Below are 21,783 nucleotides of genomic sequence, written 5' to 3'. Positions count from 1 at the left end.
TTTCGATGGACAACTTGGTTGTGAAACTTTTAATAAATATTTGTGGTTATAAATAAATATAAAAACTCATTAGAATAATGATTGCACTAACATGGCAACAGTAGAAGTAATTAAAGGTTAAAACACTTATGGTATGTTATTTATCCATAACTACACGGCAGTTATAATATCAAAACTCAGTCACAAATAGTTTGGCACAAAACGATCGTTCTTTCACTTAGTGAATTTTTCATCGGCACGTCCCGATGTGATTTCGACTACATGCGATCTTAGATTTCTTGTCATAATCGTAGCGAAGTATCGTAACAAATAATTTATTTTTGAGCAGAATGTAAAGACTTCAATCTCAATTAGTATAATTAAATATTGACTAGGAATTTGTATACATTCGTTTCTTATTCAACAACTAGGAATGTGGGCATAATGAATTCCCTCCTTGAATATGGCAAAATATTCATTTACAAGTATAATATGTGCGTAAATTTTACCCCTGAAATATAACTGTTACCTCTACTGAAAGAAAATGTAGAATATTAAAAGGTTAATATCAATAATTTTGACATTTCGAAATCAATCATTTTGTAGAAAACGATTTCAAAGTTTAAAAAATTCTGTAGCATGAGCTAATCAATTGTTTGAGGACACTCTTTGATGCCCAAAGATCATCTAAAGCGGTATTTTGCAAACGTATAATTTCCTTTGCCATTTATTTACGTAATACGTTCAAGACTGTTATTATACGATTATTTGTGTACGATTCGACGTAATTTACATTACAGTAAAACGCGCGAAAGAATAAACTGGACTGAAAAAATTCGCGTAAGTTGAGACTAAATAAAAATCAGGATCAGAATGATATATCACTATATCCATAAATATTGCTGTGCACTTAAGTATATCTAATTCTTCCCTGAAATTGGGGTCCCTTAACCAGCGACAACTTGATAAAGACAAAGCGACCCGATTCTAGTGAATATAAATCAGTTTTCTATTGGGCAAAAATTATTTCTATGCCTAGCAAGAAATTATCCCTTCCTTGATTATTCTAAGAATCGAATGACAATTGAAACGATTTTAAAGACTCCTTCACCAAGACGTAGGTTCAAATTTTAGCGCAAAATATCTACAGCTCCGAGTGGCGTGGAGGAAACTTCTTCAGTACTGCGTTGTAGAGGTTGTAAAACGCGTAGAAGCTAACGCTCAGTATAACTGCGAGTGCGGAGCCGAAAATCCAGGACAAAAAGTTCCCGTCTATTATGTCGGATGTTTCCTTCTTTTTTCGCGCACTGAGATCACCAAGAGTCGTTCCTTTGCGAGCCTCCATGAGACGCTTCATCCTGCTTAGCTTAGCTCGCAGCTCGTCGACAGATTCGGCAATGTTGTCACTTCCCTCATCTCTGGGAAGATCGCCTATAACTGAAAAAGTTAATCTTCACCTCACCGATTCAACGACGCTGTGTGAAAATTATACTAAATGCGTTGAGAACACTTTAATGATGTTATACAGTTAACCAAGCCAATCAATATTCATTTTACTCTGTGTGTATGGATAGCATTATTCATGAGAAAATTATGGCTTTAACTTGAAAGTTTACAGAAAATATTTGAAATTTATGAGTTTAAATTTATTAAAAAAATATTTGCAACGGTAGAAAAAGTATCAAATGTCTATCGCATCTGAGCAAGCATACACACGGATTTCCTATACTGCATTCAAAATCTGTTTGCGCAAACTTATACAATTATGATTCATCTGATCCACTTATTCTACAATTTTCTAATCACTGATCACTGAGTCATCATCACTCACCAGCAGCCTCGGGCAAACAGGTGTGAGAATCGGAATTCATCGTAGTTTACTGCACTGAGAGAAATTCGTCGGCTACAGTGTGAAAAAATCTTATTGATTGATCAAAGGTCGCGCTTGCGCGCACACTGGGTGAGTTCCGAGTCAAATGCCTATCCATGTAAACAGAAAGGGTGGATTAATGTACTCAATTTCTCGATGGATAACGACGAGTGAAGATTTAAATTTATTACTAATTCATTTTCGTCTACTAAATGCACAAACCAATCTCTCATTGGTACCGAAGTAATGTAGACAGTACCAAACGCATATATTCCCATTACAAGTATGTACGCATCTTTCCTTGTCTGTAAGAGAATGTATGTAATAGAATTTGATTCGATATTTTGTATTTTCTATTACTATAATGATTGCGAGCGTTTATTGCGTAACTGAGAAATGAATTCTCCAATTTATGCAATAAGAATTTACACCCTAGATGCATTTGCATATCACTGGTGTGCGCTGTATCGCACTATTCCAGAATCGATATATATTCAAACAATTGCTTGTTAATAAAGTCAAAAAAAGGTTCCAAAACTGTGGAGCGTTTCCGAAAATGATCTTATAACTACTTCTAAAGATATGAGTATTAAAGTGTCGAATGTTTTGGGACTTTCAAACGAGCTGGTGTGTTTTCCACCGATCCCTAGAGTGCTGCCATCTGTTGGATCCCAATGGCGTATTATGCTGTTTTATATACGAATGAATACACCACGGATGACGACTACGCAGATGGTCATATCGTAAACAATTGAACCATAAGTGTTAACGTTAAATTACTGCTACTGCTCGAGTTGTAAGTGTATAATTTTCATCGGCGATAAATTGTGTAATTTTTATGGATTATTCATATCCAAGGAAGCATTCGGAAAATTGTTGCTTTACAGCAACTTAACTTGTACGGAAACAAGTGTGAGTAAACAAGAGAAAACCTAACCTGAGCAGAGACTGAACCTATAAATAGAAGTGGAATTGAAAGAAAATACGTAGATAAATTTCAGTAATTATTATTGAAACATGGTAAAGGTGGCACTGCAAATTAAAGCGACGCTAGAGAATTTGGAGGAATTGAAAACGTCGGGTGATGATTTTCGTTATTATTTGAAATTTACGTGCGGCAATTGCGGCGAAGTATCGGAAAAATGGAACTACGTATCGGAGTCGGAATCGACGCCGTCGAAGCGAGGAAGCGGCGTGAATCATTTCGTCAGCAAATGTAAATTGTGCTCCAGGGAGAATACCATGACGATTATCGAAGGCTCAACGCAGTCTTACACCGCCGAGGATCAGGGAAAGTTCAAGACACTCGCCGTTTTTGACTGCCGCGGTATTGAGCCCGCCGAATTTTCAGCTCGTCAGGGATGGGTGGCCAAAGCTATCGACGGAGGCAAGGAATTTACAGATGTTGACCTCAGCGAGGGTGAATGGGCCGATTATTGTGAGAAAATTGCGAATCCCGTCGGTGTATACGAAATCGAGCACAGGTTCGAGAAGATCAAGTGAAAGGATCCCCTCTTTACCGATAGAAAACTTTGCGTAATTCTGTGAATACGAGACGCTCTTGAAATTTGATGTAACGATTTCTCAGATGTATGAAGCTGATAATTTGTTGGATCTGTTTACCGTAAAAAGCACAGGTCGAGAATAAATAAATGTTGGGCGACAAATTTGAATTTTCATCGGAATGTATTCCTTCTTTCTTCAACATTCGACCGATTTGGGGATATAGATATAAACATTCAAGATTTACAACCCGGGGTTAGTTTTGGGGGTATTAGCAGTTTTAGGTAATATCAACCAAGGAACTGACGACGCCGGTAAAAGAAGTTCTTCATAACCAACAACCAACGCGTGCAAAACGTTGTTGGTAACATACCGTCGTCATTGTAAAATTCAAAGGTTGAGAAAATCTCGCTCAAGAAATATGTACGCCGAAATTATAGGACGGAAAAATAAATGTCAATCGAATATATGAATGTGTATCGTTTATATTTTCCTGAATATATCAAACCTATTATAGGCGACAGTAGCATCTCTAAGATGCTCAATTCATTTTTTCAAAGTTTTTTACAAAGTCAACTTTGAGTTGCAAATATTTTGGAAAAAGTTTGAACCACTTCATTTTTAGTTACAATGTTTCAAGAATGTTTCAATGAAGAATATTTTCGAATTGTTGGGCAGTTTTAGAATTATCAATTGAAAACATTCAATGTATCAAGTTTTTAGGAATCCAAAAAATTCTAAAATACTTTTTTCTTTGATAAAAGCACGCCGAAGATATGTAGAAGGCTGAACTTATTTTTAAAGTTTCCACAAGATTCGGAAGTTTTAAATAAGAAAAATTACGCAGGTGCTTGAATAAATATGAAAATGAATAATTAAAGAGAATTTCTGCGCTACCTCCGTCAACAATCTGACTATTTCGTAATTTTTGAGAGCACTAGTGCTTAAAAGTCGACTTCAAGAAAATTTATCGACGCTACTTATTACCAGCGATTTGTCGGAAACATGTATTTGTTTGCAAAATTATGCGGAAAATCTGAGAAATATCCGAAACCTGCACTCTGAATATTCCTCAAACCTCGACTCAAACTAATAGAATATTAAATTTAAAAAAATCTCGAAACAGTCAGCTACCATAATTTTTTCCGGAATGATCTTCAGTGATTTCGGAAGGCGGGTGAGGCATGACAAAAAATGTAGTCCTAAATTTCCTAAGTATACGCAACTGTTTCATCAGACCAATGGAAGAATGAGAAAACAAGGACCACTCACACCACCTTCGCCACACGCAAGCATGTAAATGCTCATGTGGAGAGGATAAACTACATCGGAAGCATAACGAATCGGTAACAAATAGAGAAGCCAGAATAAGATACATACATACACGAACAATTACACAAACACGCCTACCCAAAAAAATAAATCACAGAACATATGTATACAGAATGATGTAACAATAAACTAAACTAAACTAAACTAAACTAAACTAAACTAAACTAAACTAAACTAAACTAAACTAAACTAAACTAAACTAAACTAAACTGAACTAATCCAAGGACAAGTGTTCAGATGTCCGCGTATAATGCGTGATAGAGTTGCTGAACAATAACAAGATACATAAAAAAATATTAAGAATTATCGAACATAATATAACGTAGCTGACTATGATCGTAGAATTAAGGAGTACAGTAGGTTTTATCTTAAGCAGTATATAAGAAATAGTATATGACATAGTAATTAAGAAAGTTCGTCAGTACATGTTAGGTTTCATCCTGCGCACAGGTGCATTGCACCTCTGCAGCATACGTTATGTATAACATTGTATTGTGACATGTAACCCGAATTGATAAAAAGGAAGAAACAACTTTTGGTGTATTTTCTTCATATTTCCGCAAAGGTCGATTCGTTGCGAATTTCATGTCTGTTCAGTGTTGTTCTGGGTCCGATTCGTCATAGGAAGGTCAGAAGGTTCATTCTGGAACTAAGAGTTTTTACTCGAAAGAAGGTGGGGCTGGACCATTAGAATTTTTGACGATAATTTCAGGGATTTGTGGAATGCTGAGGATGAGCGGACCGATTGGGCGCAGTCCGAATACGCTGCGAGACGCGATTCAAAAGTAACAGACAAAATAAAAAATATCCATATCGAACTTTCTGTGCTACTGGTCTTTCCGTTGACATTTCTCTGCTGTCATTCCAATGCTCTTTTGAGGGTGTTATCTGCGATCCTAAAATTCCAGCTAGTCTGGAAAGCGTCGTACAAATCGATTCGGAGACAAAACATTTGTCACCCGAAGAATAAGTAAGGCTACTCCCTTTGGATTTATGGTAAATGTTTCAGCAATTAAGAGAAATTCGGCAACAATTCTTCCATGCACTACTCCGGAGTATTTTTAAGAAATGAATCGACTGAACGCAGTCCAAACACGCTGCGTGCGATAAATAAAGTGTTACAGCCAAAAAACGAGATACACTTTCGTAATATCTGTGCCAATAATCTTTCCTTTGCCATTTCTCTGCTGTTGGTTCTACGCTCTGTTTGAGGTGTTTTCTGAGTTCCTGGGGGTCAAATTACTCTAGAGATGGTCATACAAATCGATTCGGAGACGTAAAATTTCCGGCTCCGAAAATGAGCGAAAAAGTGAGGCTAACCCCTTTGGATTTTTGGCGAAAATTTCGACGGTTCTGAAAAGTGCTGCAATCAATTCGTTAAGGCACTATTCCGACGTCATTTTGCGAGAGGAATCGATTAAGCGCAGTCTCAATACGCTGCGAGCGATAGCTGAAAAGTTACAGCCAAAAAACTCATGATTTTCATCGTCATTTCTCTGCTGCTGGTCCTACGCTCTTTTTGATGTGTTTTCTGAGTTCCTGGGGGTCGAATTACTCTAGAGATGGTCATACAAATCGATTCGGAGACGAAAAATTTTCGGCTCCGAAAATGAGCGAAAAAGTAAGGCTAACCCCTTTGGATTTTTGGCAAAAATTTCGACGATTCTGAAAAGTGCTGCAATCAATTCGTTGAGGCACTATTCCGACGTAGTTTTGCGAGAGGAATCGATTCAGCGCAGTCCCAATACGCTGCGAGCGATAGCTGGAAAGTTACAGCCGAAAAACTCATGATTTTCATCGTCATTTCTCTGCTGCTGGTCCTACGCTCTTTTTGATGTGTTTTCTGAGTTTCTGGGGGTCGAATTACCCTAGAGATGGTCATACAAATCGATTCGGAGACGAAAAATTTCCGGCTCCGAAAATGAGCGAAAAAGTAAGGCTAACCCCTTTGGATTTTTGGCAAAAATTTCGACGATTCTGAAAAGTGCTGCAATCAATTCGTTAAGGCACTATTCCGACGTAATTTTGCGAGAGGAATCGATTAAGCGCAGTCCCAATACGCTGCGAGCGATAGCTGAAAAGTTACAGCCGAAAAACTCATGATTTTCATCGTCATTTCTCTGCTGCTGGTCCTACGCTCTTTTTGATGTGTTTTCTGAGTTCCTGGGGGTCGAATTACTCTAGAGATGGTCATACAAATCGATTCGAAGACGAAAAATTTTCGGCTCCGAAAATGAGCGAAAAAGTAAGGCTAACCCCTTTGGATTTTTGGCGAAAATTTCGACGATTCTGAAAAGTGCTGCAATCAATTCGATGGGACACTATTCCGACGTGATTTTGCGAGAGGAATTGATTAAGCGCAGTCCCAATACGCTGCGAGCGATAGCTGAAAAGTTACAGCCGAAAAACTCATGATTTTCATCGTCATTTCTCTGCTGCTGGTCCTACGCTCTTTTTGATGTGTTTTCTGAGTTTCTGGGGGTCGAATTACCCTAGAGATGGTCATACAAATCGATTCGGAGACGAAAAATTTCCGGCTCCGAAAATGAGCGAAAAAGTAAGGCTAACCCCTTTGGATTTTTGGCGAAAATTTCGACGATTCTGAAAAGTGCTGCAATCAATTCGTTAAGGCACTATTCCGACGTAATTTTGCCAGAGGAATCGATTAAGCGCAGTCCCAATACGCTGCGAGCGATAGCTGAAAAGTTACAGCCGAAAAACTCATGATTTTCATCGTCATTTCTCTGCTGCTGGTCCTACGCTCTTTTTGATGTGTTTTCTGAGTTCCTGGGGGTCGAATTACTCTAGAGATGGTCATACAAATCGATTCGAAGACGAAAAATTTTCGGCTCCGAAAATGAGCGAAAAAGTAAGGCTAACCCCTTTGGATTTTTGGCGAAAATTTCGACGATTCTGAAAAGTGCTGCAATCAATTCGATGGGACACTATTCCGACGTGATTTTGCGAGAGGAATTGATTAAGCGCAGTCCCAATACGCTGCAGGCGATAGCTGAAAAGTTACAGCCGAAAAACTCATGATTTTCATCGTCATTTCTCTGCTGCTGGTCCTACGCTCTTTTTGATGTGTTTTCTGAGTTCCTGGGGGTCGAATTACTTTAGAGATGGTCAAACAAATCGATTCGGAGACGTAAAATTTCCGGCTCCGAAAACGAGCGAAAAAGTAAGGCTAACCCCTTTGGATTTTTGGCGAAAATTTCGACGATTCTGAAAAGTGCTGCAATCAATTCGTTAAGGCACCATTCCGACGTCATTTCGCGAGAGGAATCGATTAAGCGCAGTCTCAATACGCTGCGAGCGATAGCTGAAAAGTTACAGCCGAAAAACTCATGATTTTTATCGTCATTCCAGTGCTGCTGGTCCTACGCCCTTTTTGATGTGTTTTCTGAGTTCCCGGGGGTCGAATTACTCTAGAGATGGTCAAACAAATCGATTCGGAGACGTAAAATTTCCGGCTCCGAAAATGAGCGAAAAAGTAAGGCTAACCCCTTTGGATTTCTGGCGAAAATTTCGACGATTCTGAAAAGTGCTGCAATCAATTCGTTAAGGCACTATTCCGACGTAATTTTGCGAGAGGAATCGATTAAGCGCAGTCCCAATACGCTGCGAGCGATAGCTGAAAAGTTACAGCCGAAAAACTCATGATTTTCATCGTCATTTCTCTGCTGCTGGTCCTACGCTCTTTTTGACGTGTTTTCTGAGTTCCTGGGGGTCGAATTACTCTAGAGATGGTCAAACAAATCGATTCGGAGACGTAAAATTTCCGGCTCCGAAAATGAGCGAAAAAGTAAGGCTAACCCCTTTGGATTTTTGGCGAAAATTTCGACGATTCTGAAAAGTGCTGCAATCAATTCGTTAAGGCACTATTCCGACGTAATTTTGCCAGAGGAATCGATTAAGCGCAGTCCCAATACGCTGCGAGCGATAGCTGAAAAGTTACAGCCGAAAAACTCATGATTTCCATCGTCATTTCTCTGCTGCTGGTCCTACGCTCTTTTTGATGTGTTTTCTGAGTTCCTGGGGGTCGAATTACTCTAGAGATGGTCATACAAATCGATTCGGAGACGAAAAATTTTCGGCTCCGAAAATGAGCGAAAAAGTAAGGCTAACCCCTTTGGATTTTTGGCGAAAATTTCGACGATTCTGAAAAGTGCTGCAATTAATTCGTTAAGGCACTATTCCGACGTAATTTTGCGAGAGGAATCGATTAAGCGCAGTCCCAATACGCTGCGAGCGATAGCTGAAAAGTTACAGCCGAAAAACTCATGATTTTCATCGTCATTTCTCTGCTGCTGGTCCTACGCTCTTTTTGATGTGTTTTCTGAGTTCCTGGGGGTCGAATTACTCTAGAGATGGTCATACAAATCGATTCGGAGACGAAAAATTTTCGGCTCCGAAAATGAGCGAAAAAGTAAGGCTAACCCCTTTGGATTTTTGGCGAAAATTTCGACGATTCTGAAAAGTGCTGCAATCAATTCGTTAAGGCACTATTCCGACGTCATTTTGCGAGAGGAATCGATTAAGCGCAGTCCCAATACGCCGCGAGCGATAGCTGAAAAGTTACAGCCGAAAAACTCATGATTTTCATCGTCATTTCTCTGCTGGTGGTCCTACGCTCTTTTTGATGTGTTTTCTGAGTTCCTGGGGGTCGAATTACTCTAGAGATGGTCATACAAATCGATTCGGAGACGTAATATTTCCGGCTCCGAAAATGAGCGAAAAAGTAAGGCTAACCCCTTTGGATTTTTGGCGAAAATGTCGACGATTCTGAAAAGTGCTGCAATTAATTCGTTAAGGCACTATTCCGACGTAATTTTGCGAGAGGAATCGATTAAGCGCAGTCCCAATACGCTGCGAGCGATAGCTGAAAAGTTACAGCCGAAAAACTCATGATTTTCATCGTCATTTCTCTGCTGCTGGTCCTACGCTCTTTTTGACGTGTTTTCTGAGTTCCTGGGGGTCGAATTACTCTAGAGATGGTCAAATCAATCGATTCGGAGACGTAAAATTTCCGGCTCCGAAAATGAGCGAAAAAGTAAGGCTAACCCCTTTGGATTTTTGGCGAAAATATCGACGATTCTGGAAAGTGCTGCAATCAATTCGTTAAGGCACTATTCCGACGTAATTTTGCGAGAGGAATCGATTAAGCGCAGTCCCAATACGCTGCGAGCGATAGCTGAAAAGTTACAGCCGAAAAACTCATGATTTTCATCGTCATTTCTCTGCTGCTGGTCCTACGCTCTTTTTGATGTGTTTTCTGAGTTCCTGGGGGTCGAATTACTCTAGAGATGGTCATACAAACCGATTCGGAGACGAAAAATTTTCGGCTCCGAAAATGAGCGAAAAAGTAAGGCTAACCCCTTTGGATTTTTGGCGAAAATTTCGACGATTCTGAAAAGTGCTGCAATTAATTCGTTAAGGCACTATTCCGACGTCATTTTGCGAGAGGAATCGATTAAGCGCAGTCCCAATACGCTGCGAGCGATAGCTGAAAAGTTACAGCCGAAAAACTCATGATTTTCATCGTCATTTCTCTGCTGCTGGTCCTACGCTCTTTTTGATGTGTTTTCTGAGTTCCTGGGGGTCGAATTACTCTAGAGATGGTCATACAAATCGATTCGGAGACGAAAAATTTTCGGCTCCGAAAATGAGCGAAAAAGTAAGGCTAACCCCTTTGGATTTTTGGCAAAAATTTCGACGATTCTGAAAAGTGCTGCAATCAATTCGTTAAGGCACTATTCCGACGTCATTTTGCGAGAGGAATCGATTAGGCGCAGTCCCAATACGCCGCGAGCGATAGCTGAAAAGTTACAGCCGAAAAACTCATGATTTTCATCGTCATTTCTCTGCTGCTGGTCCTACGCTCTTTTTGATGTGTTTTCTGAGTTCCTGGGGGTCGAATTACTCTAGAGATGGTCAAACAAATCGATTCGGAGACGTAAAATTTCCGGCTCCGAAAATGAGCGAAAAAGTAAGGCTAACCCCTTTGGATTTTTGGCGAAAATTTCGACGATTCTGAAAAGTGCTGCAATCAATTCGTTAAGGCACTATTCCGACGTGATTTTGCGAGAGAAATCGATTAAGCGCAGTCCCAATACGCTGCGAGCGATAGCTGAAAAGTTACAGCCGAAAAACTCATGATTTTCATCGTCATTTCTCTGCTGCTGGTCCTACGCTCTTTTTGATGTGTTTTCTGAGTTCCTGGGGGTCGAATTACTCTAGAGATGGTCATACAAATCGATTCAGAGACGAAAAATTTTCGGCTCCGAAAATGAGCGAAAAAGTAAGGCTAACCCCTCTGGATTTTTGGCGAAAATTTCGACGATTCTGAAAAGTGCTGCAATCAATTTGATGAGACACTATTCCGACGTGATTTTGCGAGAGGAATCGATTAAGCGCAGTCCCAATACGCTGCGAGCGATAGCTGAAAAGTTACAGCCGAAAAACTCATGATTTTCATCGTCATTTCTCTGCTGCTGGTCCTACGCTCTTTTTGATGTGTTTTCTGAGTTCCTGGGGGTCGAATTACTCTAGAGATGGTCATACAAATCGATTCGAAGACGAAAAATTTTCGGCTCCGAAAATGAGCGAAAAAGTAAGGCTAACCCCTTTGGATTTTTGGCGAAAATTTCGACGATTCTGAAAAGTGCTGCAATCAATTCGATGGGACACTATTCCGACGTGATTTTGCGAGAGGAATTGATTAAGCGCAGTCCCAATACGCTGCAGGCGATAGCTGAAAAGTTACAGCCGAAAAACTCATGATTTTCATCGTCATTTCTCTGCTGCTGGTCCTACGCTCTTTTTGATGTGTTTTCTGAGTTCCTGGGGGTCGAATTACTTTAGAGATGGTCAAACAAATCGATTCGGAGACGTAAAATTTCCGGCTCCGAAAACGAGCGAAAAAGTAAGGCTAACCCCTTTGGATTTTTGGCGAAAATTTCGACGATTCTGAAAAGTGCTGCAATCAATTCGTTAAGGCACCATTCCGACGTCATTTCGCGAGAGGAATCGATTAAGCGCAGTCTCAATACGCTGCGAGCGATAGCTGAAAAGTTACAGCCGAAAAACTCATGATTTTTATCGTCATTCCAGTGCTGCTGGTCCTACGCCCTTTTTGATGTGTTTTCTGAGTTCCCGGGGGTCGAATTACTCTAGAGATGGTCAAACAAATCGATTCGGAGACGTAAAATTTCCGGCTCCGAAAATGAGCGAAAAAGTAAGGCTAACCCCTTTGGATTTCTGGCGAAAATTTCGACGATTCTGAAAAGTGCTGCAATCAATTCGTTAAGGCACTATTCCGACGTAATTTTGCGAGAGGAATCGATTAAGCGCAGTCCCAATACGCTGCGAGCGATAGCTGAAAAGTTACAGCCGAAAAACTCATGATTTTCATCGTCATTTCTCTGCTGCTGGTCCTACGCTCTTTTTGACGTGTTTTCTGAGTTCCTGGGGGTCGAATTACTCTAGAGATGGTCAAACAAATCGATTCGGAGACGTAAAATTTCCGGCTCCGAAAATGAGCGAAAAAGTAAGGCTAACCCCTTTGGATTTTTGGCGAAAATTTCGACGATTCTGAAAAGTGCTGCAATCAATTCGTTAAGGCACTATTCCGACGTAATTTTGCCAGAGGAATCGATTAAGCGCAGTCCCAATACGCTGCGAGCGATAGCTGAAAAGTTACAGCCGAAAAACTCATGATTTCCATCGTCATTTCTCTGCTGCTGGTCCTACGCTCTTTTTGATGTGTTTTCTGAGTTCCTGGGGGTCGAATTACTCTAGAGATGGTCATACAAATCGATTCGGAGACGAAAAATTTTCGGCTCCGAAAATGAGCGAAAAAGTAAGGCTAACCCCTTTGGATTTTTGGCGAAAATTTCGACGATTCTGAAAAGTGCTGCAATTAATTCGTTAAGGCACTATTCCGACGTAATTTTGCGAGAGGAATCGATTAAGCGCAGTCCCAATACGCTGCGAGCGATAGCTGAAAAGTTACAGCCGAAAAACTCATGATTTTCATCGTCATTTCTCTGCTGCTGGTCCTACGCTCTTTTTGATGTGTTTTCTGAGTTCCTGGGGGTCGAATTACTCTAGAGATGGTCATACAAATCGATTCGGAGACGAAAAATTTTCGGCTCCGAAAATGAGCGAAAAAGTAAGGCTAACCCCTTTGGATTTTTGGCGAAAATTTCGACGATTCTGAAAAGTGCTGCAATCAATTCGTTAAGGCACTATTCCGACGTCATTTTGCGAGAGGAATCGATTAAGCGCAGTCCCAATACGCCGCGAGCGATAGCTGAAAAGTTACAGCCGAAAAACTCATGATTTTCATCGTCATTTCTCTGCTGGTGGTCCTACGCTCTTTTTGATGTGTTTTCTGAGTTCCTGGGGGTCGAATTACTCTAGAGATGGTCATACAAATCGATTCGGAGACGTAATATTTCCGGCTCCGAAAATGAGCGAAAAAGTAAGGCTAACCCCTTTGGATTTTTGGCGAAAATGTCGACGATTCTGAAAAGTGCTGCAATTAATTCGTTAAGGCACTATTCCGACGTAATTTTGCGAGAGGAATCGATTAAGCGCAGTCCCAATACGCTGCGAGCGATAGCTGAAAAGTTACAGCCGAAAAACTCATGATTTTCATCGTCATTTCTCTGCTGCTGGTCCTACGCTCTTTTTGACGTGTTTTCTGAGTTCCTGGGGGTCGAATTACTCTAGAGATGGTCAAATCAATCGATTCGGAGACGTAAAATTTCCGGCTCCGAAAATGAGCGAAAAAGTAAGGCTAACCCCTTTGGATTTTTGGCGAAAATATCGACGATTCTGGAAAGTGCTGCAATCAATTCGTTAAGGCACTATTCCGACGTAATTTTGCGAGAGGAATCGATTAAGCGCAGTCCCAATACGCTGCGAGCGATAGCTGAAAAGTTACAGCCGAAAAACTCATGATTTTCATCGTCATTTCTCTGCTGCTGGTCCTACGCTCTTTTTGATGTGTTTTCTGAGTTCCTGGGGGTCGAATTACTCTAGAGATGGTCATACAAACCGATTCGGAGACGAAAAATTTTCGGCTCCGAAAATGAGCGAAAAAGTAAGGCTAACCCCTTTGGATTTTTGGCGAAAATTTCGACGATTCTGAAAAGTGCTGCAATTAATTCGTTAAGGCACTATTCCGACGTCATTTTGCGAGAGGAATCGATTAAGCGCAGTCCCAATACGCTGCGAGCGATAGCTGAAAAGTTACAGCCGAAAAACTCATGATTTTCATCGTCATTTCTCTGCTGCTGGTCCTACGCTCTTTTTGATGTGTTTTCTGAGTTCCTGGGGGTCGAATTACTCTAGAGATGGTCATACAAATCGATTCGGAGACGAAAAATTTTCGGCTCCGAAAATGAGCGAAAAAGTAAGGCTAACCCCTTTGGATTTTTGGCAAAAATTTCGACGATTCTGAAAAGTGCTGCAATCAATTCGTTAAGGCACTATTCCGACGTCATTTTGCGAGAGGAATCGATTAGGCGCAGTCCCAATACGCCGCGAGCGATAGCTGAAAAGTTACAGCCGAAAAACTCATGATTTTCATCGTCATTTCTCTGCTGCTGGTCCTACGCTCTTTTTGATGTGTTTTCTGAGTTCCTGGGGGTCGAATTACTCTAGAGATGGTCAAACAAATCGATTCGGAGACGTAAAATTTCCGGCTCCGAAAATGAGCGAAAAAGTAAGGCTAACCCCTTTGGATTTTTGGCGAAAATTTCGACGATTCTGAAAAGTGCTGCAATCAATTCGTTAAGGCACTATTCCGACGTGATTTTGCGAGAGAAATCGATTAAGCGCAGTCCCAATACGCTGCGAGCGATAGCTGAAAAGTTACAGCCGAAAAACTCATGATTTTCATCGTCATTTCTCTGCTGCTGGTCCTACGCTCTTTTTGATGTGTTTTCTGAGTTCCTGGGGGTCGAATTACTCTAGAGATGGTCATACAAATCGATTCAGAGACGAAAAATTTTCGGCTCCGAAAATGAGCGAAAAAGTAAGGCTAACCCCTCTGGATTTTTGGCGAAAATTTCGACGATTCTGAAAAGTGCTGCAATCAATTTGATGAGACACTATTCCGACGTGATTTTGCGAGAGGAATCGATTAAGCGCAGTCCCAATACGCTGCGAGCGATAGCTGAAAAGTTACAGCCGAAAAACTCATGATTTTCATCGTCATTTCTCTGCTGCTGGTCCTACGCTCTTTTTGATGTGTTTTCTGAGTTCCTGGGGGTCGAATTACTCTAGAGATGGTCATACAAATCGATTCGGAGACGAAAAATTTTCGGCTCCGAAAATGAGCGAAAAAGTAAGGCTAACCCCTTTGGATTTTTGGCAAAAATTTCGACGATTCTGAAAAGTGCTGCAATCAATTCGTTAAGGCACTATTCCGACGTCATTTTGCGAGAGGAATCGATTAGGCGCAGTCCCAATACGCCGCGAGCGATAGCTGAAAAGTTACAGCCGAAAAACTCATGATTTTCATCGTCATTTCTCTGCTGCTGGTCCTACGCTCTTTTTGATGTGTTTTCTGAGTTCCTGGGGGTCGAATTACTCTAGAGATGGTCATACAAATCGATTCGGAGACGTAAAATTTCCGGCTCCGATAATGAGCGAAAAAGTAAGGCTAACCCCTTTGGATTTTTGGCGAAAATTTCGACGATTCTGAAAAGTGCTGCAATTAATCCGTTAAGGCACTATTCCGACGTAATTTTGCGAGAGGAATCGATTAAGCGCAGTCCCAATACGCTGCGAGCGATAGCTGAAAAGTTACAGCCGAAAAACTCATGATTTTCATCGTCATTTCTCTGCTGCTGGTCCTACGCTCTTTTTGATGTGTTTTCTGAGTTCCTGGGGGTCGAATTACTCTAGAGATGGTCATGCAAATCGATTCGGAGACGTAAAATTTCCGGCTCCGAAAATGAGCGAAAAAGTAAGGCTAACCCCTTTGGATTTTCGGCGAAAATTTCGACGATTCTGAAAAGTGCTGCAATCAATTCGATGAGACACTATTCCGACGTGATTTTGCGAGAGGAATTGATTAAGCGCAGTCCCAATACGCTGCAGGCGATAGCTGAAAAGTTACAGCCGAAAAACTCATGATTTCCATCGTCATTTCTCTGCTGCTGGTCCTACGCTCTTTTTGATGTGTTTTCTGAGTTCCTGGGGGTCGAATTACTCTAGAGATGGTCAAACAAATCGATTCGGTGACGTAAAATTTCCGGCTCCGAAAATGAGCGAAAAAGTAAGGCTAACCCCTTTGGATTTTTGGCGAAAATTTCGACGATTCTGAAAAGTGCTGCAATTAATTCGTTAAGGCACTATTCCGACGTAATTTTGCGAGAGGAATCGATTAAGCGCAGTCCCAATACGCTGCGAGCGATAGCTGAAAAGTTACAGCCGAAAAACTCATGATTTTCATCGTCATTTCTCTGCTGCTGGTCCTACGCTCTTTTTGATGTGTTTTCTGAGTTCCTGGGGGTCGAATTACTCTAGAGATGGTCATACAAATCGATTCGGAGACGAAAAATTTCCGGCTCCGATAATGAGCGAAAAAGTAAGGCTAACCCCTTTGGATTTTTGGCGAAAATATCGACGATTCTGAAAAGTGCTGCAATCAATTCGTTAAGGCACTATTCCGACGTCATTTTGCGAGAGGAATCGATTAAGCGCAGTCCCAATACGCCGCGAGCGATAGCTGAAAAGTTACAGCCGAAAAACTCACGATTTTCATCGTCATTTCTCTGCTGCTGGTCCTACGCTTTTTTTGATGTGTTTTCTGAGTTCCTGGGGGTCGAATTACTCTAGAGATGGTCATACAAATCGATTCGGAGACGAAAAATTTTCGGCTCCGAAAATGAGCGAAAAAGTAAGGCTAACCCCTTTGGATTTTTGGCGAAAATTTCGACGATTCTGAAAAGTGCTGCAATCAATTCGATGAGACACTATTCCGACGTGATTTTGCGAGAGGAATTGATTAAGCGCAGTCCCAATACGCTGCAGGCGATAGCTGAAAAGTTACAGCCGAAAAACTCATGATTTTCATCGTCATTTCTCTGCTGCTGGTCCTACGCTCTTTTTGATGTGTTTTCTGAGTTCCTGGGGGTCGAATTACTCTAGAGATGGTCATACAAATCGATTCGGAGACGTAAAATTTCCGGCTCCGAAAATGAGCGAAAAAGTAAGGCTAACCCCTTTGGATTATCGGCGAAAATTTCGACGATTCTGAAAAGTGCTGCAATTAATTCGTTAAGCCACTATTCCGACGTAATTTTGCGAGAGGAATCGATTAAGCGCAGTCCCAATACGCTGCAGGCGATAGCTGAAAAGTTACAGCCGAAAAACTCATGATTTTCATCGTCATTTCTCTGCTGCTGGTCCTACGCTCTTTTTGATGTGTTTTCTGAGTTCCTGGGGGTCGAATTACTCTACAGATGGTCAAACAAATCGATTCGGAGACGTAAAATTTCCGGCTCCGAAAATGAGCGAAAAAGTAAGGCTAACCCCTTTGGATTTTTGGCGAAAATTTCGACGATTCTGAAAAGTGCTGCAATCAATTCGTTAAGGCACTATTCCGACGTAATTTTGCGAGAGGAATCGATTAAGCGCAGTCCCAATACGCTGCGAGCGATAGCTGAAAAGTTACAGCCGAAAAACTCATGATTTTCATCGTCATTTCTCTGCTGCTGGTCCTACGCTCTTTTTGATGTGTTTTCTGAGTTCCTGGGGGTCGAATTACTCTAGAGATGGTCAAACAAATCGATTCGGAGACGTAAAATTTCCGGCTCCGAAAATGAGCGAAAAAGTAAGGCTAACCCCTTTGGATTTTTGGCGAAAATTTCGACGATTCTGAAAAGTGCTGCAATCAATTCGTTAAGGCACTATTCCGACGTAATTTTGCGAGAGAAATCGATTAAGCGCAGTCCCAATACGCTGCGAGCGATAGCTGAAAAGTTACAGCCGAAAAACTCATGATTTTCATCGTCATTTCTCTGCTGCTGGTCCTACGCTCTTTTTGATGTGTTTTCTGAGTTCCTGGGGGTCGAATTACTCTAGAGATGGTCATACAAATCGATTCGGAGACGAAAAATTTTCGGCTCCGAAAATGAGCGAAAAAGTAAGGCTAACCCCTCTGGATTTTTGGCGAAAATTTCGACGATTCTGAAAAGTGCTGCAATCAATTTGATGAGACACTATTCCGACGTGATTTTGCGAGAGGAATCGATTAAGCGCAGTCCCAATACGCTGCAGGCGATAGCTGAAAAGTTACAGCCGAAAAACTCATGATTTTCATCGTCATTTCTCTGCTGCTGGTCCTACGCTCTTTTTGATGTGCTTTCTGAGTTCCTGGGGGTCGAATTACCCTAGAGATGGTCATACAAATCGATTCGGAGACGAAAAATTTCCGGCTCCCAAAATGAGCGAAAAAGTAAGGCGAACCCCTTTGGATTTTTGGCGAAAATTTCGACGATTCTGAATAGTGCTGCAATCAATTCGTTGAGGCACTATTCCGACGTAATTTTGCGAGAGGAATCGATTAAGCGCAGTCCCAATACGCTGCGTGCGATAGCTGAAAAGTTACAGCCGAAAAACTCATGATTTTCATCGTCATTTCTCTGCTGCTGGTCCTACGCTCTTTTTGATGTGTTTTCTGAGTTCCTGGGGGTCGAATTACTCTAGAGATGGTCATACAAATCGATTCGGAGACGTAAAATTTCTGGCTCCGAAAATGAGCGAAAAAGTAAGGCTAACCCCTTTGGATTTTTGGCGAAAATTTCGACGATTCTGAAAAGTGCCGCAATCAATTCGTTAAGGCACTATTCTGACGTAATTTTGCGAGAGGAATCGATTAAGCGCAGTCCCAATACGCTGCGAGCGATAGCTGAAAAGTTACAGCCGAAAAACTCATGATTTTCATCGTCATATCTCTGCTGCTGGTTCTACGCTCTTTTTGATGTGTTTTCTGAGTTCCTCGGGGTCGAATAACCCTAGAGATGGTCATACAAATCGATTCGGAGACGAAAAATTTCCGGCTCGGAAAATGAGCGAAAAAGTAAGGCTAACCCCTTTGGATTTTTGGCGAAAATTTCGACGATTCTCAAAAGTGCTGCAATCAATTCTTTGAGGCACCATTCCGACGTAATTTTACGAGAGGAATCGATTAAGCGCAGTCCCAATACGCTGCGAGCGATAGCTGAAAAGTTACAGCCGAGAAACTCATGATTTTCATCGTCATTTCTCTGCTGCTGGTCCTACGCTCTTTTTGATGTGTTTTCTGAGTTCCTGGGGGTTGAATTACTCTAGAGATGGTCATACAAATCGATTCGGAGATGAAAAATTCCCGCCGTTGAAAATGATCGAAAGAGTAAGGCTCACCCTTACTGTGGTAAACCTGCAGAATACGGAAATTTTAGCGTGGGATGCAACTTGCGGAGTGAATTCATGAGGAAAATCTGCATGGTGGTTCGACGAAAACTTGAGCAGATATAACTATTCGGATTACAATCTCAGGCGGTTCACGGTCAATTGGCATTCGCGCCAATGCGGCATGGATACCGATACTCCTTTTTTTGTAGAACTCCAATAAATTAGGTTCATCACTTTTTTTTTGTGTGAAAAACTCAGATCTTTCCAAACTTTGAATACATTTTTGGATAGATCGTGAGCAATAGCCAAGAAAAAAAATGTCTCTCATATTCAAGTTTTGCAAACAAACACAATACTTTGATAATTCTATTGATAAGCTGGCAAATTTGGCGTAAAGACCCTACATCTTCAAAGTGGGATGACCGTGGAATCGATCTGAGCTCAATTTGTGTGAATCTTTTACTGATCGTGGGATTGACTCACTCGCACTGAATGTTTGGTCCTGTATCGACTAATACACGTAGCTATACCCAAGTAATAACTATAGAAATTTGTAAACCGTTGAACTGACTCTTGGAATCTTCCAAACCATGAGTCGAGGCAATCCCAGGCCAGGTTTTGCCCCTAAGGGTTTCCACGTGCCTTAGCTCTCGTATAAAACTAGTTACTAAGTTGGGAAAACTGATCAGCAAGAAGACGAAGATTTCTGCGTTTGTCGACGAGAGGTTTCGAACGTTTTGTCCTGTCCTTTTGCGACGTGTTACTATTGTCTTCATCTGTGATTATCACTGCTTTTATCATTGGTGATAATTAGAGATATTGTTTATCCAAGATTCCGTTTCGATTGTTCGAAATGATTTCGAATAACCCGTTTAAATTTCAGTTGGACAAGAAAATTTGACCTAATCTCCAAGAATTATTGCAAGTAGCAATTACACGGTTGCTCGATGTCAAATGTCATCAACAAACCCAAAAAGAAATGGCATTATTCACATCTAGTTCTTTTATAAAATCAATTGCTTCTTCTGCTTTCTGGCATGTCGTGAAACAGCCGTTGATTCGATCTGCTATCTTCGGCTGAATGTGACGTAACCCACCGCTGAAGACAAACAAAGATAGAAGGATAGAGAATTCGTCAGAACAGAGGTAGAAAATCAATGATATAAGTCCAAATTATATCCAACGACATAATATAATTTATTTATAATAATCATATACAAAAAAACTGTTCACTTATACGTGTAAAGAGGTCCTTATATACTCTGTATTGTTTTCAACAATATTTTCATTAATCTTAATTTCCATTCTTGTTTTTTTTTTCTTTCTCTTTTCCATCGATTTTGTCCCAACAATTCGTTCTTTCATGGTCGCAATGCAGCAGTATGACTCGGCCAGAGGCGAGGTTTCGATAATAATGAAAAAGTAATGTTTGATAATAATAGCAGTGTTGATGATAACAACAACAATAATAATAATTATGATAATAATGACAATAATGGTAATCTTCACGATAGTCATCGGCATCATTGTATCATTATTACCTTTGGTAGAATTTTACGCAGTATTTGTTTTTCTGTCTCTACAAAATTGGACAGCTTGGAATGTTACGTCAAGTACTTTGTAAATGGGTAAATAATATCAACGTGTGGTGTTCAAGCGAGGTGACCTACAATTGTAAAAAGAACTCATTTTTAAGCGGTGAACTAATCACTCACATTTTATGGAACAAGAAGCAAGAAGAAAAAAGAGAAAATCATTGTCTAAAACTTTGAAGGTACAGGTTTCTTTTCTAACTTATCTTCAACTCGCTAATATGTACCTAGTTCACTACTGTTTACTAATGTTCTCTGGACACGTTACTCCTATGATTTCTAATATCTAACATGAATAAATATATCGTAATCATATTTTATGTTATTCCTTTCTCTCTCAGTCGCAGGCGTCACCTTAAAATAAATCACATCCAAAAAAACTGATAACCGATTATAATTCAACAACAAATCGATAACTCTATATCAGTCTATTCTCACAAAAATATCACTATGGCTGAATGTATATTAATAGTTACATGTTAAGTAGTTTAAAGCCAGAAATATCTAGTGTTAGAATATCAATCAAACTAATCGATAATGCGTAACTATAACAATAAATTAAGTCAGATACGCATATATAATATACGTATGTATCATATCTCCAATAGTACGTTTATTACATGGTATATTTTTCATGACAAGCCTGATTTATCATTTCGGTTTTATTACTACATGCGATTAATAACGATTAGTACAACTTGGCTCACAGTCAGATTTTACGTTACATTTATGTACGTGATATCGTTTTGATTTCACGTTGTTTCAAAGTTTTTCATTTTTGTATTCTCCATTCATATTTCGTGTTATTAGGTATGTAGTTTATGGTATCAATCATTGCCCTAAGATCTTTCAGTAAAAGCATATTGTTGCATCTGGGAAACCTGATCGGTTGATTTGAAGCTAAAAGTTGACAAAGTTCATCACCTGACACTGGTTAACAATGCGACGTGGATAAAAAAAGCGTGACAAATCAACTACTTGTCAAGGGCGTATCAAAGGTTCATTTGAAGTAACAGAAGTAATAAACAGTCCCGGTGTTATAGATATATTGATGATGTGAAACATTGAGAATTGAAAATCGTTGCAAATTAT

The 21,783-nt window shown here is 40.4% G+C and overlaps 2 protein-coding genes across 2 annotated transcripts; one reads left to right on the top strand and one right to left on the bottom strand.

The window, feature by feature from the left end:
• Positions 1-31: 31 nt before the first annotated feature.
• On the bottom strand, positions 32-1,925 carry LOC124408551. The gene is made up of 2 exons (XM_046885549.1): positions 1,811-1,925; positions 32-1,416 (listed from the first exon to the last, which is right to left on the bottom strand). The coding sequence occupies exons 1-2, from the start codon at positions 1,848-1,850 to the stop codon at positions 1,124-1,126; spliced, it is 333 nt and encodes a 110-aa protein (XP_046741505.1). The 5' UTR covers positions 1,851-1,925; the 3' UTR covers positions 32-1,123.
• Positions 1,926-2,577: 652 nt separating this feature from the next.
• On the top strand, positions 2,578-3,511 carry LOC124409329 (CXXC motif containing zinc binding protein). Its single transcript, XM_046886881.1, has one exon. The coding sequence runs from the start codon at positions 2,867-2,869 to the stop codon at positions 3,350-3,352; it is 486 nt and encodes a 161-aa protein (XP_046742837.1). The 5' UTR covers positions 2,578-2,866; the 3' UTR covers positions 3,353-3,511.
• Positions 3,512-21,783: the final 18,272 nt, after the last annotated feature.

This window comes from Diprion similis, chromosome 8 (genome assembly GCF_021155765.1).
Source record: "Diprion similis isolate iyDipSimi1 chromosome 8, iyDipSimi1.1, whole genome shotgun sequence".
NCBI classification, from domain to species: Eukaryota; Metazoa; Arthropoda; class Insecta; order Hymenoptera; family Diprionidae; genus Diprion; species Diprion similis.
Note: the sequence above shows the minus strand (reverse complement) of the source record. Positions and strands in the feature narration are given on the sequence as shown.

Excerpts from the sequence above, each read along its gene's own strand:
- LOC124408551 (XM_046885549.1), bottom strand. The coding sequence starts at position 1,850 with ATGAATTCCGATTCTCACACCTGTTTGCCCGAGGCTGCTG. Across the intron at positions 1,417-1,810 it reads CTGTTTGCCCGAGGCTGCTG|TTATAGGCGATCTTCCCAGA; the intron begins GTGAGTGATGAT and ends TAACTTTTTCAG.
- LOC124409329 (XM_046886881.1), top strand. The coding sequence starts at position 2,867 with ATGGTAAAGGTGGCACTGCAAATTAAAGCGACGCTAGAGAATTTGGAG.